The sequence below is a fragment of the Pavona decussata genome, unplaced genomic scaffold (assembly GCF_977016875.1).
Source record: "Pavona decussata unplaced genomic scaffold, jaPavDecu1.1 SCAFFOLD_38, whole genome shotgun sequence".
Taxonomy (NCBI): domain Eukaryota; kingdom Metazoa; phylum Cnidaria; class Anthozoa; order Scleractinia; family Agariciidae; genus Pavona; species Pavona decussata.
This window is the reverse complement of record NW_028145460.1, coordinates 4976468-4992941: the sequence shown is the minus strand read 5'-3', so window position 1 is coordinate 4992941 and position 16474 is coordinate 4976468. Positions and strand designations below refer to the sequence as shown.

At 39.2% G+C, this 16474-nt stretch overlaps 1 protein-coding gene across 1 annotated transcript; it reads right to left on the bottom strand.

Annotated features, from left to right (window-relative positions):
• Positions 1–640: 640 nt before the first annotated feature.
• Positions 641–13403, bottom strand: LOC146483765 (T-box transcription factor TBX15-like). Its single transcript, XM_085105908.1, has 8 exons — positions 12663–13403; positions 12401–12563; positions 8419–8520; positions 6526–6697; positions 6009–6176; positions 3477–3541; positions 2367–2473; positions 641–1324 (listed from the first exon to the last, which is right to left on the bottom strand). The coding sequence occupies exons 1-8, from the start codon at positions 12811–12813 to the stop codon at positions 933–935; spliced, it is 1320 nt and encodes a 439-aa protein (XP_084962034.1). The 5' UTR covers positions 12814–13403; the 3' UTR covers positions 641–932.
• Between the last annotated feature and the right edge of the window lie 3071 nt (positions 13404–16474).

Below are 16474 nucleotides of genomic sequence, written 5' to 3'. Positions count from 1 at the left end.
GCAAACTCTTATGTTGACCGCACTTTTTAATATGTGATTACTATTACTAGTTCTAACTTGTGCGTATGCTTCAGTTTTCTGCACGTTCTTCTGTCCTTATACTTAGTAACAAGTGTTCTGCACCATTTTTCCACATTGTTCCTCGGGCATTAGTCAACCCCAGGGGTATTTTAATATGGTGGCATCATGATTTTCACCTCTTGGCACTGCCAAGAAGGGGAAAACGGTGAGGGGTCGGGGGGGCGGGGGTTGAGGATCGATTTAAATTGTAACGCCTTTTGCCACAGAGCCACTCTCAAACATACCCTGAAGAAGAAAGCCTTTGCCTCTCGAAATATTGGAAAAATATACTCCCCTGGCCGTGAAATCAGACTTGCTCTTTTTCAGATTATTTGTTCTACAATTTTTTGTTGATTAGAACCTTTACTACTGCAGGATCTGGTACTTCTATTTTGTCGCGGTGGTCCTTGCAAGCACAGTTAATTATTGGTTTTTACTGAATTGTTGGAAATGACTGTTGCATTACTCATGAGGATTTCTGTATTAGTGATATAATAATTATAAAATATGTATGTGCTATTTTAATATAGGCTTTTTGTGTTTTGAAAAGTATTTCATATCTCTTCAACAAGAAGATAAATAACAGAAAAAGGATTTTATTTTGCTTGCATCACGACAGAATCGCTATCATATTTACAGATGAATTCGTGCTGGTACGTGTGATACTGAAAATACGTCCAAGACCGGGTTTCATTAACTGCACGAGTCTATCATTTGTACTGTACAGGTAAAAACTATGCCATATTATTTACACAACTAGTCTCGCAATAAAATAATCATGTGCCTTAGGTAAAACGTTTGATGTCAGTATTGTTTTGTAACGAGAACGAGATAAAATTAACGAACTGCAAGCCAACAGTAATGTTTTGCAATCACCCAATATGCGCTGTGAACGCATGCGTAGGAACGTAGTTGTTGCCTTGAAATCCATTCGCCTGATGACTGACAATCGGGCTCATGGGTAAGACGGTATCTGATTGGCTGACTACACCATTGACCGCGCATGGAGTAAACGGCGACACCGCTGAATGAAACACGTGGCTAAAAGTCCCGTATGTATCCGCAGCTGCGCAGTAAGGGGTCATATGATATTGATTGGGTACCACGGCGCCGTGCGGAATGGAAGATAGACACGCATGACCGTTAAAGGCGGTGAAAGGCGTATTTGAATGACACGTTGGCGTCTGAGGCGGCATGCTGGGACTGATGGGAACGTTTTGATAAGGAGATGGTACCGTCACGTGCTGGGAGCAAGTTGCTTGGTCTGCGATAGTGAAAACAAATGCTGTGTTAGGCTCATTAACTACACTTCATATTCATAGTCATATTTGGCTCGTATTTACGTCAGAAATAAATTTCATCTGAAGTGCAAATCACTACAGCAACAAACTTTTTGTGCCCTCAAAAATTTGAGTGTGTTAAATCGCAATATTAAGTTGCAGAAATCCCACCCCTCTTCCAGCCATTTAAAAAAGGAAGAAGAAAGAGAAAAGACCATAAAAATCAAAATAAAGAGTCGGCATGAACTGCTCAGTAGCTTATATTAGGTTTCCCACCCTTAAGGATTTCATCCACAGACAGAAACATCAGTTACTTTCCGAGTATCACTCAATTGATTTCGGATAGTGGAGCAAAAGTCAAGGCTAGCAAGTTATTGCACTTTCAATCATTTGCGTCTAAAACAACGTCACGCGGTTATGATATCTTAAACCTGATTAGTAAATAGCAGATTAGTACGATTAAGAACTGAATTCGCACTATTTTCGCTTTTTAGGTCATGCCATACATTCACCTCTCAAAGTAAAGTCTATTATTTGTTGTTTGAGTAGCTATTTGGCAGATTTACTACGATTTTTGTAGGCTTTTGAACATTTAAATGCTTTTGGTGCTCCATTTTTCCAACTGAAATCCTCGGTATACCCTTTAAAAAAAGTCACCAAAATGCTCGCATAACGCTCAGCCCCACATTTTCATTCTATTAATTTTACGGCCAGTAAAATGAATAGACCGAACAAGTTAATACAGAAAATCATCCAAACTTCACCGTCTTTGACTCTTCAAACTTTTAAAATGCCACTTACCTGTATCTCATTCTCTACTAGGCTATTAAAGCTCGACTGCATAATACATGGCGTTTGAATTTTAAAAATCCTTATCGACTTCTAACTTCCATATTGTCTTAAATATACTTATACTTTTATAAGACACTAAAATGCTAGATAAAATGCGAGCATAATGAACAAAAGCCTAATGCAATTTTTACCAGTTTTTCTGGGCTTGAACAGCGCAAAATTGGTCCTACTTACCTGGACTTAGTTGTTCATCTCTTCCGAAATTCGAGCAGACCAAAGCTCTTCCCGTGGGTCGGTAGTAAGCCGAGGAATAGGCTTGCATAATCTCTTCCATGGGATCTCTGAAAATTAAAAAGATTAGTTTCTAAACAGCTTCATAAAGCGGCTGATATTATATTTGTGATTGCATTAACCCTACAAAAAGGAAACGTGAACATCCTATTTAGAGAGATTAGTGAGACATATTAAAGAGATTTTCAGTATAATTGAAGGGCTATTAACTGGAACTTGATAAGGACTTTTAGCTTAAGCTCGTACGTGTCCTATAGAAAAAAAGAAACCATTATGTGACTAACACATTAATGCGTTTTTCATCTGTAGTTCAAGTATATGATTTTTCGTACACTTCGCAGTCATTTATGTTATTTGCCTTGTTTGTATTGTTTTGTTTGGTTTTATGTTTGTTTGTTTTTTTTATTTTTCATCGTTGTTGTTTTTAGAGTTTAAATCAAACTTTAGAAGTATTGAAATATATCAAGTTAAATCATCCTTCAAATATGTTCGCTTTCCTGTGATTGGTCGACAAAATGGTTTGCAATTTGCCCCAACTTATGCCCCATTCACACCAAGGTTTAAATACGTTTAAAAGCTGTTTAGTTAAAACACAGTTCAAAATCGTTTCCTTGATAAAAGCTGCTTTCGGATTTTTGTCCACTTGCTTGAATCTTATGTCAAAGCCAATGATTCAGCAGTCGTTCTTAGGGGACTCGTATTACCTCCTCCCCACAAATACGACTCCCCTAAAAACGACTGCGTGGGAGGCTAATATTCCGCAAGATTGAGCAGAATAATTGTTTTATTATTCAACACTGACACTGATAACAAAGCAGTTTCATTGCACACCGGAAAAGCTGGGGAAAACCTTCATTCTGCAATTTTTCTCCCCGACATACGAAACTTAGAACGTGTATCGCAGGATATCTGTTGACTATGGAAGACGAATATTCAGTACATGACCATATTTGGGCAGTTTTACAAGTGTGTTGAATAACAAGAATGTATGGTAGACTAATGAGTGTAAGGATGACAAATCGCACTGCGCATGTTTTGTAGTTTAATACTAACCTTACTCTTCCAGAGTCTCTGAATCCTTTTGCAAAGGGATTACTGTCGATCTTCAACCGAGTTATCTGAAATAAAGCATCAAGTTTAAATTTTGAGCGTGGTCTCAGTATTACGGCATTCTAGTTTCATTTCTGAGTTGGAGTACAATGATCAGGGAGCTTAAGCAACGACGACGGCAACGGCAACGAAAACGTCACCCGAAAATATATCTTTATTTCATTTGTGCTACTTCGCGATTACTTCAACTCGCTCAACTTTTACAAAAATGGCGAACTATCCAGCAACCAAATTAGTAGGAGTCGCGTACAAGTTAAGAAAGAAAATGAAAAATTCACCGTCGTGTGTTCACGTTCTCCACAAAACCTTACATGTAAATGTGGTCATTTCACATTGGTGTTTTGCAGAGGACGGCAAAGAAATGTACCAAAATTCAGAACGCACGTACAGAGCAATTGTTTTTGCTCATTAAACCTATTGCCTTTCGGCGTTGTCGTTGTCGTTGCCGTCGCCGTCGCCGTACTCGTTGCTTAAGCTCCACATTACTAGCATGTGAACAGGCTCCCAAGTGGAATATACGGCGAAGAATGGGAGAAGGAAGAAACTTAAGGTTCTTGCCCCAAGAGCGATCTCGAGGATTTTTCTCTTCGCCCTGTGACCCAGTTGGGAGTCTGTTCGTAAGCTATTGGCAGTTTGATAATAAAGACTCACTGAATTTTGGAGCATTCCTAATCACCCTAGAAAATTAATGTTAGTGTTACGTAGGATGACCGAAAACGTATTTGTAATAATGCAAAGGTTAAAATAATTTACTTCGATTCAATAGTGCACAGGACACAGGAACTAGTATAAACTTTTAATTGGCCGTGTGTCGCCTGGATGGAAATGGATTGTAATTTGACATAACTGGCTAATTTTTTCAAGGTGTTTCACTTTTGTGCTGGGAACAATGGCTAAATACTGATGGCTTGTTCTTTCTTCAAGAAATCATTTGATATTTTCTTCTTGGTGCTTTAAGAGCAATTTCATGTTTAAACAAATGTACTTTGTCACAAATCTGGGAAGTTTTGACCAAAACACAGCAAAATTCTTGTGACAACACCACTTTAATAACAAAGAAATAGGTGTTTAATTTTGATGAAGAAAAATGTGTTCACTCATATGAGAATTTGACTGTAACAATTGCGCATGAGTACAACTGGCCCACAAATACCCGCATATTTGGGATATTGTTATTTAAAACTATTTCAGGAGAAGGAATACATAAAAGAGCTTCTTATAACACGGATTTTATAACATTTATAAAACTAAAGGCTTTCTGAGAGAAGCTCTATCGCTTTCCAATTTATTGAGATCAATCAGAACGTCGAGGCGTGTTTTCTTGAAGGAAACTTTCGCGTTTAACATAACAACATTTCGATGGTTACTCGAGCAGGCATATGAGTTCTAATTGCGGTCATTAAATGAGCTGATGTGAAACGCTTCCGAGTTCAAAGGAACCGTTTTTACTATCGGTATATCGATTAGGTAGCTAATCAGCGAGTAAACGAGACGATAATGTGCCGTCGGAAGCTTTAACGATTCCGACCGCGATGTGTTTACCGAGAGCGAATTATAAAAACATCCTGTTAGCGCCTCTACAAAGGAAAACTTCCTGTCGGACTGGCTTAGAGTTGTTGTTCTAATGCTTTCACCACATTTTTGAAACTTTTAATGACCAACTTAACATGTAATTGATGACAATACCAGAAGTCATTTAGCTGGAAAAAGGGAAAGTGCGACACGAAAGGTAAACTGAGGTAAAGATGATGATTTCCACATTAAGCCTCGGTAAGTTCCGTAAATAAAGAAGCATATGGCAAAACGTGTTTACACGGTAGCTGCCCACACACAGGTCAATATTTATGCGATGGGAAAAACAGAGGTTGAAATCGTTCATCCTCCTGTGATCAAACCTTGTTAGAGACTGATATATTGCAAATTGGAAGTTACCGATGAGTCACTGATGAACTGATTCGCGGTAACCGTACTCTACTACACAAACGGGTTAACTGAACATGCTGGTACATTCATTGTTGTTTTCTTTTCAATTGTAGGCTCGGTTTTAATGTAACACAAAGTTTAAACCATAAAGTCATTGTGAATGGTGAATCATTCAATACAACCTTAAAATTGTTCTTATCTAAATAAAATAAAAGACAAAATCTTAGAACACAGGAGACAACTTTTTAAGTATTTTGCTTATTAAATATTTTCGTTGAGCGCCTCCGAAAAAAGTTATTTTGAGATTCTATTACTACTTCTTCAGGCATTGAAGCTAGTTTGAGGAAAAGACTCATTTTTCTCATGTCTTAATGTTGATAACAAACACTTGCAGGAGTTCTTGGCCTTGGTCACTACAAATCCTTCGTTATCTCGAAAACAACAACAGCGATTGCCAAATATTCTTTTAACCAGATCAACGTGTTTTTCAGGGCATTTTGGCGTCTTCAATCTAAACCTCAGAGGGGAAAGAAATTTGTAATTACGTGGTACCTGTTGATTTTGGTAGGCGGTTACTGTGGTAAAAATGGTGTCAGGGAACACGAAGGTCTTTTTCAATGCAGATGATCTGTCCATGTCAATAGCTACTGTGTCAGAGGGGTCTTTCTTCTTTATGATGTGGATTCTGGGCTGATATTTGTGCATGGAGTGCAGGATAATCTACACACAAAAAGAACAGGAATAAAAATTAACAATTCATACATTTGAACTGTGGATGAAACAGTGAATGAACGAGTGAACGAACGAACGAATGAACGAACGAACGAACTAGAACTATAGGATAAGACGTTGGCAGTAGCTCGTGTGATAAGGAAGATTTGTGAAAACCTATTTTGTACGAATACTTTGTTTTTATATTGCTCACTCTTTAAAACTTTTAGAAAAAGGTCGACAACGTTCTAGAATTGATGGAATTGTGACACTTTTCGTAGGTATGTAACACTGAATGTTAGAGTTCAGTTTTTTTCTTTTAAGCTACCAATATAGGAAAACCATCAATATTACTCACGTGTCCTTGTTGATCAAGCTCGTTATTGGTCAGTTTAACTTTGTCGAATGACACCACTTGTCTCATCCAATCCTCGCCAAGCGCGGGAGAATCAGGATGAATGTACACGCGGCCCGGCATTGGTGCGTCGGCATTTCCTGCCACTACCCACTTGGAACTGTGATACGCGTACCTGATCAGAAAGATAATAGGGAGCTTTAGCACAGACGTTCGTGAGCCACGGACGGCAACCGGAAGTCGAATGTTTCCTTTTTTGGTGTGGTTTTGTGCCTTACCACGGACACGAAAAGCTCTTGTTGATGACTGTGGCTTAACGTTTTTAAAACTTACAAACGCGATGGCGTGAAAACGCTCCAAAAAAATTCAATTTCCGGTTGCCGTCCGTGGATCAAAAACGTGTGCTTAAGTTCCCTGATTGCCGACGGTTAATTCCGTATGTGGCGCAGGGTAGATTATTTGAGAGGTAGCCAAATTTGTCCTTTAGGGAAATGCATTAAATATCTACTAGCAACAATACCTATTATAACTATCTCTCTACAATATTACATCTCTCTCCCTGTGTGCCTCTGGCCACAAAGGGCAGTACGCAAGTCAGTCTAAAATATTGCATCTCTCTACATGTACTTAACGAGCGCGCCTTGGATACGAGCTGGCTATAATCATCTCGTATCCAACAAGCGTGAGTGGAAGAATTGTATTATTAAAACACAACCACGAAAAATTGTTAAATTTTGCTATCCCCCTGACGCGTACTCTTGTCATATTTGTGTGGCATGGCCTCGCCTAGCTACTCGATGGAGACGATAGATAATAATTTGTGTCCTCTCTACAATGCAACAAAAACCATAAGCCCTTTTACCACTTATCAGTTCCCGCAAAGTACCCATTTATACAATTGGTTATAGTAAAAAAAAAAAAAAAAGAGAACGTTGGATAAAGTCTCTCTTCTAAGAAGACGATACAAAATTGACCCAATCTCAATCAATCAACGAACTTCTTTCCTTCCACTCAAGCGTTCGACACTCTTACCTTTACACTACCACGCCTTCTCTTTACTTGAGATGTGCTGAGAGAATAGAGTTCCTGTTTAACCCACTTAAGGACAGTGCCTCCTAACAGAGCAGAAGTATTTTTGCACAGTTCATGACTATGCGGGAAAAGCACATCTTAGCAAGGGCTATTGGAATCCAAAAAGAAAATTGCGAGTAACCACGCGCTTTTCAGTTGATAGTAATTTTAAAAAGTGCTAAAATACAAAACTTGCGGCATTCTCCCCAAATTTGGGCTCAATTATCTCTGCAAAATGCGCGGTTATCCCCAATTTTATTTTCGGATTCCAATGCCCCGTGCTAAGATCTTCTTTGCTTTTCCCGCGTAGTTATAAAGCGCGCAAAAATATCTCTGTTTTAGCAGGCCCTCAGTTAAAAAAAAACCGACTTTCTCGGACCATCGCGAGATGCGAGATCATGTACACAGTAGCAAAAGCGCCTCTGTCAGGGTCGTACATAGTGGGGGGGGGGGGGGGAGGGGGGAGCAACGTGCAAAACTGATTTTTTTTCCAACATAGTGTTTGAGTTTGCTGAGCTATTTCTTTAGCTATATTGGTCCGAAATCACAAGAAAATCGACTAATTAACTGGAAAAAATTTCCCTTCAATGTGAATTCAGTGTGTTTTTTAAAGGTCTTAGAGGCAACTTTCTGAGTAGGGGTGAAAACAAACATTTCCAACTAGAAATCCTGTCTGTATACGGGGTTTGCCCCCCCCCCCCCCCCCCAAAAAAAAAAAATCCTAGGTACGGCCCTGTCTATTGGTTCCGTTCTAGTGCTAAAATGGCCACCCTTCCTAAATAAAGGTGAGTTGACTTGACCACGTGTTGGAAGACATTCGTTTACCTGTATCGCTTGTTGTCCAGAGGCACTACGTCCATCATGAGCATGTAGCAGCTCTTTGGATCCAATCCCGACACCTTGACACGAATAGCAGGGAACATACGCCTAGAAAAGAGGAGGGGAAATAAGTTCACTGTTGACATTGTTGCTAGGGATTATTTTTTTCTCTGTTGAGTTCGGGAAAGTAAGAGAAAATTATAGCTTTATAAAAATAAATGTGATGGTATATTTCAAGCCTGGTGAATGAATGAGAATGATTGTTATTCTAGAAAGTGACACAGGCATACTCGAAGAAAAGAAATCCGAGTGCTCCTATTAGGAGTCGAACCTAAGATAACGAACGACTCCTGATAGGAGCACTCGGATTTCTTTTCTCCGAGTGTGCCTGTATGACTTTCTAGAATAATATATTATTCTCAATTATGGCTTTGTTACTGGTTCTGTCTTGTTACAGTCAAATGAGCTCATTTTCAAAACTTTATGAAGAAAACGAGCATCGAGGTATTGGCAAATAATACATGCAAAAAATCGTCTTTGTTTGTCGAGGGCTGTGGCTTAGTAATACCGATAGCCTTTGGACGATCAGCAACAAGCCTGCGGCCCAAAAATTAACAACAGAGAAAAACGTTACTTACTATGAGGCTAATAATAGCTTTTTCTCAGGGGTATCTCGTGTCATTAGACTAGAAAAACACTCCTGAACTCTCTGAACTCACGTGAGAAAATTAAGTGGAAACTCGAACTGCCTATAGTTGATCTCTTGCACTAATTAAAGACTCAGATTTCGAAATCGTCGGAGGAGTTGCTTGCTCTAGAATAGTCTTGCTTTACGTTTTTGTCATATTAGTATAGGTTTCGCGTAACAAAGCTTTTCTCGCGTACGTATATCAAAACAGAGGCTATTTTTTTTTTTGTAATATGGGACACCTGTTACTACATGTACTACAGTGAAGAAAACGTAGAAAGCTGACATCCATATCAACGGGAAAATGACTTGCACTTAAGTGAAAAGTACAGTTGTTACCGTTGACCAATAACATTAACTGAAAGCACACAATTTAATTCCAGCGGAAAAGAGGTCAAAAGAGGCGGCAAAGTCAGCTGATGAAAATGGCCACCATCAACATAACGTTTTGTAGGAACGTGACATTTGTTTCGGGCTTTTGGTAAACGCGCCGGAGGTTTCATCATTTGAGAATCAGTGCAGGTGTACGATACGATAGGATACTGTAATATTCTACTACTAAAAAGAATACTTGTGTGATTTCCTAGAAATACATTTAAAGGGGCAGTATCATGGGAAATAGTCATGATTTTGGGCAAAAATTCACTAAATTTAAACTATGAACACTGTGTTACAATTAATTTCTAAATCGCTAATTTAAAGATATATTAATAGTAATTCTGCCGAGATGAAAGGCTGAACCAAAATATAGTACAACCGACTTTTGGTGCGTTACGACAGCGAATATTGAAAACGTCGGCCCGACGTTTTCAAATTTGAACCCATTCTTATTTTGGTCATCTGCCGGCGAAAATATCCGTGGATAGTTTCTTGGCATTCTGATAGTCGTTTGATGGAATTTTGGTCATTATATCTTGGCTGCTATCAACCGAATAGCGTCTTTTCGATTTTCAATGTGTTGCTAAAAATAGCGTGATATTGTCCCTTTAAGGGTGCATTCGATTGGGAAATCTGGATTTAGATTTTGAAATCCGGATTTAAGATTTCGCAATAAAACATGAAATCCAAAACGGATTGCGACACCGAGAAATCTGTCCTCAAGGTGGATTTCAATTTAGTCTGGATCTGATACTGTAATACAATAACCTTTCTGTAAGTGGGCACACGCGGGACAATATCAAGAGCTTAGCATTGATATCCGCTTATATATGGAAAGTTGAAAATGTGTTGCTTGTATGTGGCCGGAATATTTATGGCTGACTGGGAAAGGTCCACTTGTTGGAGGTTGAAAATGTGGTGTTTGTAGGTCATTGGAACCATGACCGGGTGTCTACTTAGGAGCGGTGTCCACCAATAGAAGATTGAAAAATAGCCTTTGTATGTGGCTGGGACTAGGACTCGGTGTTCACGAGGTGTCATCTTATGCGGACATTCATCAATGTAGTGTTTGTATGTAGCTGGATAGCAAGTCTGAAGCCCGCTTTGGTAAGGGGTCCACTTACGGTAAGGCATGGGCCACTCAGAGGTTCGACGTTAACTGTAATTATTGTGTTGATTTACCACCAGACTCTCACAACAAAATGAAATACTGGAGAAATATCTGGTTTTAAAGGGAGGTACGACAACTATTAAAGAGCAAAGAGGTGCACATAGTAATTGCTTTAATAACTTTATACGTCTAATATTGAAATTTTTGTCAACTTGTGGTCGTCTTATAATTAGGCTCTCGACCTTACAACCCACGTAATTACCAAAATGTCTTTCTGTTTGCTAGCTTGTCGTGTTCTTTAACTGTTATATTGCGGATAACCTTCAAAATGAATCGGCCTAATTAATTGGATGCAAGTTGTGGCTGTATTTCTTGGTAATAATCAATGTTTTTCGCGTTTAATGATAAGGGCGAGGTTGGAAATCGACATAGTATTGTAACGCGGTAATCTCGAAGTTCATTAGACGTGAAATATTTCAGTCACACAATAGTTTTATTAAAGGTTATCACTACGAGGTTTGAAAGGGGGCAGCTTTTTTGAGGTGCGAAGTACCCCAATCATTTCATTAAATCATTTCTACTGATAAGAGAGCGTAAAAATAGAAATGTTGATTGATTTGTGCATGGTACCCAAGAGAATTAGGAAGCGATTTTTTTGGTTAGAAGCCGTTCTTGATACGATAAGTACTTTTAATAAAGAGTTTTCCAGCGGGAGATGACAATCTTCAAGTCTGTACTACAGAACAATAGAGACCGACAATTGGAACGATTTCAGGAAAAAACCAGATTGTTCAAACCCCCGACAGAGAAAGCAATCGGCCGACGAATAAACGCGGATCAGTCCTGGGCAACTTGCACTGCCTCGTGGCGGCGGAATCGGAAAATTGAAAGTTTTACGTATTCTTTAAAGAAGCGTTTCTCGATTTGTGTTTCTCTACCTTACAAAAAACAACCACGGAACACGCCAGTGAATATTCAGTTGCGAAGATTCCATAATATAAGCCAGTGTCATTGATATCTTTTTAGTTAACTCGTTGGAATGATTAAATTGGACGCCAAATATCGTTTCCTTTTCCTTTGATAATCTATTTTTCTCCGAAATTTTAAAAGCAATACCAAATCGAGATCTACAAAGTGCTTCGGTTCTTACTCATATATTTTCGGATGAGGCGTTATTATATGTTTAAAAAGTAACTTTTTTTAAAAAAAAAATCACTTTCCTATAAGTCAATAAAGTCCTCCGAGAAGAACACTTTCTTGTTTAATATTTTGCCATTTTAAATTTTGAAATTTTGTTACTTTTGAAGTTCAATCACCTTGCGCCATACTGAAAGAAAGAAAACAGGACATTGGGCTTAGACAGAAGTGAACTCGTTACTCACGCATTGTTATCACCTCGACAGCACAGTGATGCGAAACAAGTGAGAAAAAAACGGAAAAGCTTAAATGGTACTTATCAGTTGTTTACCCTTGAGAAATCCCTACTATTTCCGTACATTCGCACCTTGAGGATCAACAAGCTGTATTCTTTGAAGTTTGCATGTACCTTGCGGGACCTAGAACTACGAATATTCACAGTGATTGACTCAAAGGGAATCTCAGGTCTGTTTTGTAGCACTCAAGAAACGCCCAGTGATAGACAGATGGTAAGTTACTAGCTATTAAATAACTTATTTCAGTCATGTTTTTGCAACGTGGTTCTTTACTACAATCAGCGACACTCAAGGAATATACTTTCTCGGCACCAGCCTGAAGACAATCTGTTTTTAAGTCCAGCATTGATATCAAGAATTAAAAAGTTGTTATCCTACCTGCCGGCTTTCGTAATTATCATCTCGGTGCCAAGCTCAAAGAAACGCTGCCACAAATCTCTCATTTGTAATTCTACAGTGATTTCTTCGCCTTCCAAAGTCTCTGTAGCTTCAACACGGCTCTGCATGGCTTGCATTGAACCCAAGGCTTCGGTAGCCGGATCTAAGATGAAGAGAGAGCAAAGGAATAAACGTACGGAATGTTAAAACGTGTGTGTCTTCAGCGACCACCCGATTGTGTTTATGAAGCGCGCGCACTAACCTTGGCAAGAACTGTCAGGCGATTTTCGGCCTGTAGCCATCCCTGGCGCCGTCTGCTGGTTCGCTTGCTCGGAGGAAATCAGCGACTCAACTGAGAAAGCGTTAGCACGAGAAGAGAGATTTCCATTTGCGTGCATTCCTGCCTGTATCATGACAGTTTAAAACTCTGATTTGTCAAACACTGCACACCGAGTCGGGTCCCAAGTGGCAACGACTTTACAAGATGTGTCGATATATATGATGAAGACTATCTTTTGATTATATCAATTAACCGTGATAATTAGATTTATTTTATACCACAGTCATCACTCGGTTCGGAAATACCAGCAAACACTCCTATGACGAACAACATGACCGTCATCAAAGTACCGCCATATTCACCCGGGGAGCGTGGGAATACGAGTACGTTATCACCCGGTGATTGTCCAATCAGCGGGCATTTTTCCAGCATGAAATTTCCGGTGTTTAGCGTAATTAGCCAGACAAAATAGACAGGCTAGAAAATTCCATGAGCGATGACGAATTCCTGGTAAGGATTCAGCGACGGACAGCTGGCAAAGCGATAATTTGAAAACAACACGTCTGAACAAGCTGTTACTCCGCTAAAACAACTTTTGCAATACCCCACTAGTGTTGTTTTGCTATCACGTCTTTTCCTGTGAGTATAAGGTTTTATTTTTCCTGGCGATTATTACAGTAAGCAGAAGTGAAATCATTAAATCGCAATGCGAGTAATTTTTCTTTCTCCGCTTACTTGATGACCTGAGAAGTCTGAGCTGTATGTTGGATATTTTCTTATAAATGCTTTTCCAGATGACCTTTGAAAAACCTATTTTTGTTGTCTGATAAATTTCGCAACTTCATGATCAAGATGAAACTATTTCTGATCTATTAAAAGCAGTGAATGCAAGGCAGGCAAACATGCGCTTAATTTTCGAAAAGTGTTGATATTTTTTATGTCCAATTCGTCGTCATAGATCATTCCAATCAGGGTCATGTCTTTTACCTTGCCTCAGGCGGTGTGTTTTGTCGGCAAGTCGTTCTACTGAAGTAATTAATCGATTGTTTGTTTGATGTCGCTTTTCGTTGGAGTGCTAATCGATGGCATAATGGTTTGTCGCGTGGAAAATAGAGTGCCAAATTGTTGACGGAGTCGATTTATCCGCGCAAAAGCTCCTTTTCAACACGCTCTTACCATGAAGTCCGCTTTCAAAATATTATTACAGCGCAACAAGTGGTTTAGAAAGCAATCGAAGCCTCGCAGTTGGCGATGTTGTTTAAAGGTAAAAAGGAGACCTCACAGATGCTACTTTTCCAATAACAATGAAAAAGATAGCCTAAGCCATATGTTTTCCGTTCAGTTGGACAGGCGATAGGAATGTTAGATTCTCAGTTGCAGATGAATCATCAGGCATAAGTCGTGGAAGGTTCATTTTGATTTACAAATTGTCCTTAGTATTCAAATGGCGCGTGATTGAGACCTTCCGGCAATGACATCAGATTCACCGAAATGGATCATGGCGTGCGTGCCCTCGAGTCTTCCTCATTTTTGTTGTTTCCTTTAATCCATCTTTCCCATCAGATTGCCTAATTTCCGTGCTTTAAACTGTTTCCTTATCACGGTCGAGCAATCGAACATGGCAAAAATCTCTACTTGACTCAAACTGTCAGAGTAGAAGAAACGGCGAGAGACCCATCATAATTCAGACTGACCAACTATGGTAAATCTCCAAGAAAAATGAAACGACCCAAGAACCATACTCTTTCTCGCTCAAGTAAGTTATAAAATAAAAGGGGAAAACCACCAGGGTGCTTGCCCTTGGTGACGTAAGTCGAGACTTTACACTTATCCGGGATGTATTTTTAGGTGTTCGTGAACTTGTTCCATGGGAAAAACCTATAAAAAGCTGCAGTGAAAAGATACAAAGCGAACGAGAGTGCTGGGTGTCTGCCAGTGCCTGAAGGTCGATCAATGCTTCTTTCGCTCTCGAGACAAGTCTCTCAGTACGTTGCAAATTCTTTTGCTCGAGGCATTCCGCTCCTTTTCCGCAACTTGAAAGTCTAAAACAAGCCATGATCATACCTAGCGTATTAGTAAGTAAGGAAATTTTTTTCACGAGTCAAGCTTAAATGTTTGCACTCAATGTTAGATACTGACTCAAACACCAAAGGAAGGGGAGTACCCTTTTTACGCTGGGTTTACAATCTCTAATTGTAGGAGTACTCTACGCTGGGCCGGTTTACAATCTCTGATTGCAGGAGTAGCTAGTCTACGCTGGGTTTACAATCCCTGATTGTAGGAGTGTTCTACTCTAGGTTTACAATCCCTGATTGTAGGAGTACTCTACGCTGGGTTTTAAATCTCTGATTCAGACGGGTTAACGATGCAATGAAACCTTATGATGTCGCCGAAAGAGGCCATAAAAGTAATTAGTGCATCATGAATTTAATGACGCCAGCACGGTAGTTATCATTGTCGCTTTTATTGGCTAATTTATGATTTAAAAAGCTGCAATAAAACTTTTAGGTACACTCATTGCATTGCCGCTCCCTAAATTTTTAGATATCTTAAAACAATCAGTATATAACTTTACAATTTACAAATGACTATACGTTTACGTTATTCCGGTTAGCAGTCAGTGCCTTTGGCGAATTTACGTCAATGCGGAAGCTGGAGCTAAAGGGGGGCATGAAACCCAACAGTTACTTTGTTCATTCATAATCCTAAGTACAATGTTTTGCGTGTGTCAGTAATCGGTTTCCTTCGAGACACAGATTAGCGGTTGGCGCTGACGTAACAAAACACTCGATTGACAAATGAAGTACTTCTTCCTCGTTTTATTTTTTTTAAGAAACCAAAGAGGGGTTAAGAAGGTCTAGGCTTGTTTTCTTGCTCAAAAGTTGGTTCCTGAAAGTGTCTGAACCTTCTATTTTCTCAGTACTGTATTGGTTTAAAGTAATTGTTCACAAGAAAAATCAAGAAGGCGCGCTCTGAACTGTGAAAACAATCAAAATGTTTCGATACAATACTTAACAAATAATGATGAGTCGGTGGGCAGGCCTTAAAGATTTTCACAAAACCATCACGTCATACATTCCGTCTGAGTAGGATAGAACTTTAAGATGTATAGAGCTTGGTAACTTCAAATACGTTTTTGACCTTAATGAAACAAAAACCTCATAGCACATCCGGTATTGAATGAGTTTGTTTTACTGGTTCGGCTAGCGAACCAAAAAGATTGCTTTCAGGATTTCTGAGTGCAGCATAAATAAGATCAGTGTTATGGGTAGTTTTTGTGATCAAAGCTTTAAAGTTTCACTTGACATTTCTGGTGATTTCAGTGACTGTAATTCGGGAGTTTTTTGTTATTAGTTTATAAATACCCCCGTGGTAGCATTTCATTGTTGATCGTTCAGTTTCCAGTTGGTTACCCTGGCTGTGGCCGAAAAGAGGATTTACGGATTATCCTACGAGAATAAACTTTGTTCCTCTCACGGAACGAGGATTATCGCAGAGTGTATCGTCTTTGCTTTTAAATCCAATTCCCATTGTTAAGACAAAATGTAAAGCTATCACAAACACAACCTTACACAATTAAAAATTTGTGTTGAAACGCCATTACACATCTTAAAACTGAATTGAGAAGAACATTACACGTGTAGAATTACACGAATGGTCTGTCAATTGGTTTAATAGTTGATGAGGTTTCTTGCGTGATTGCTGATTGGAAGCATAATTCCGTGCATAGCTAAGAAGATATGAGAGAAAGACGAGAGCCTATACCTGACTTATTCCACTCAATTTAATTATTG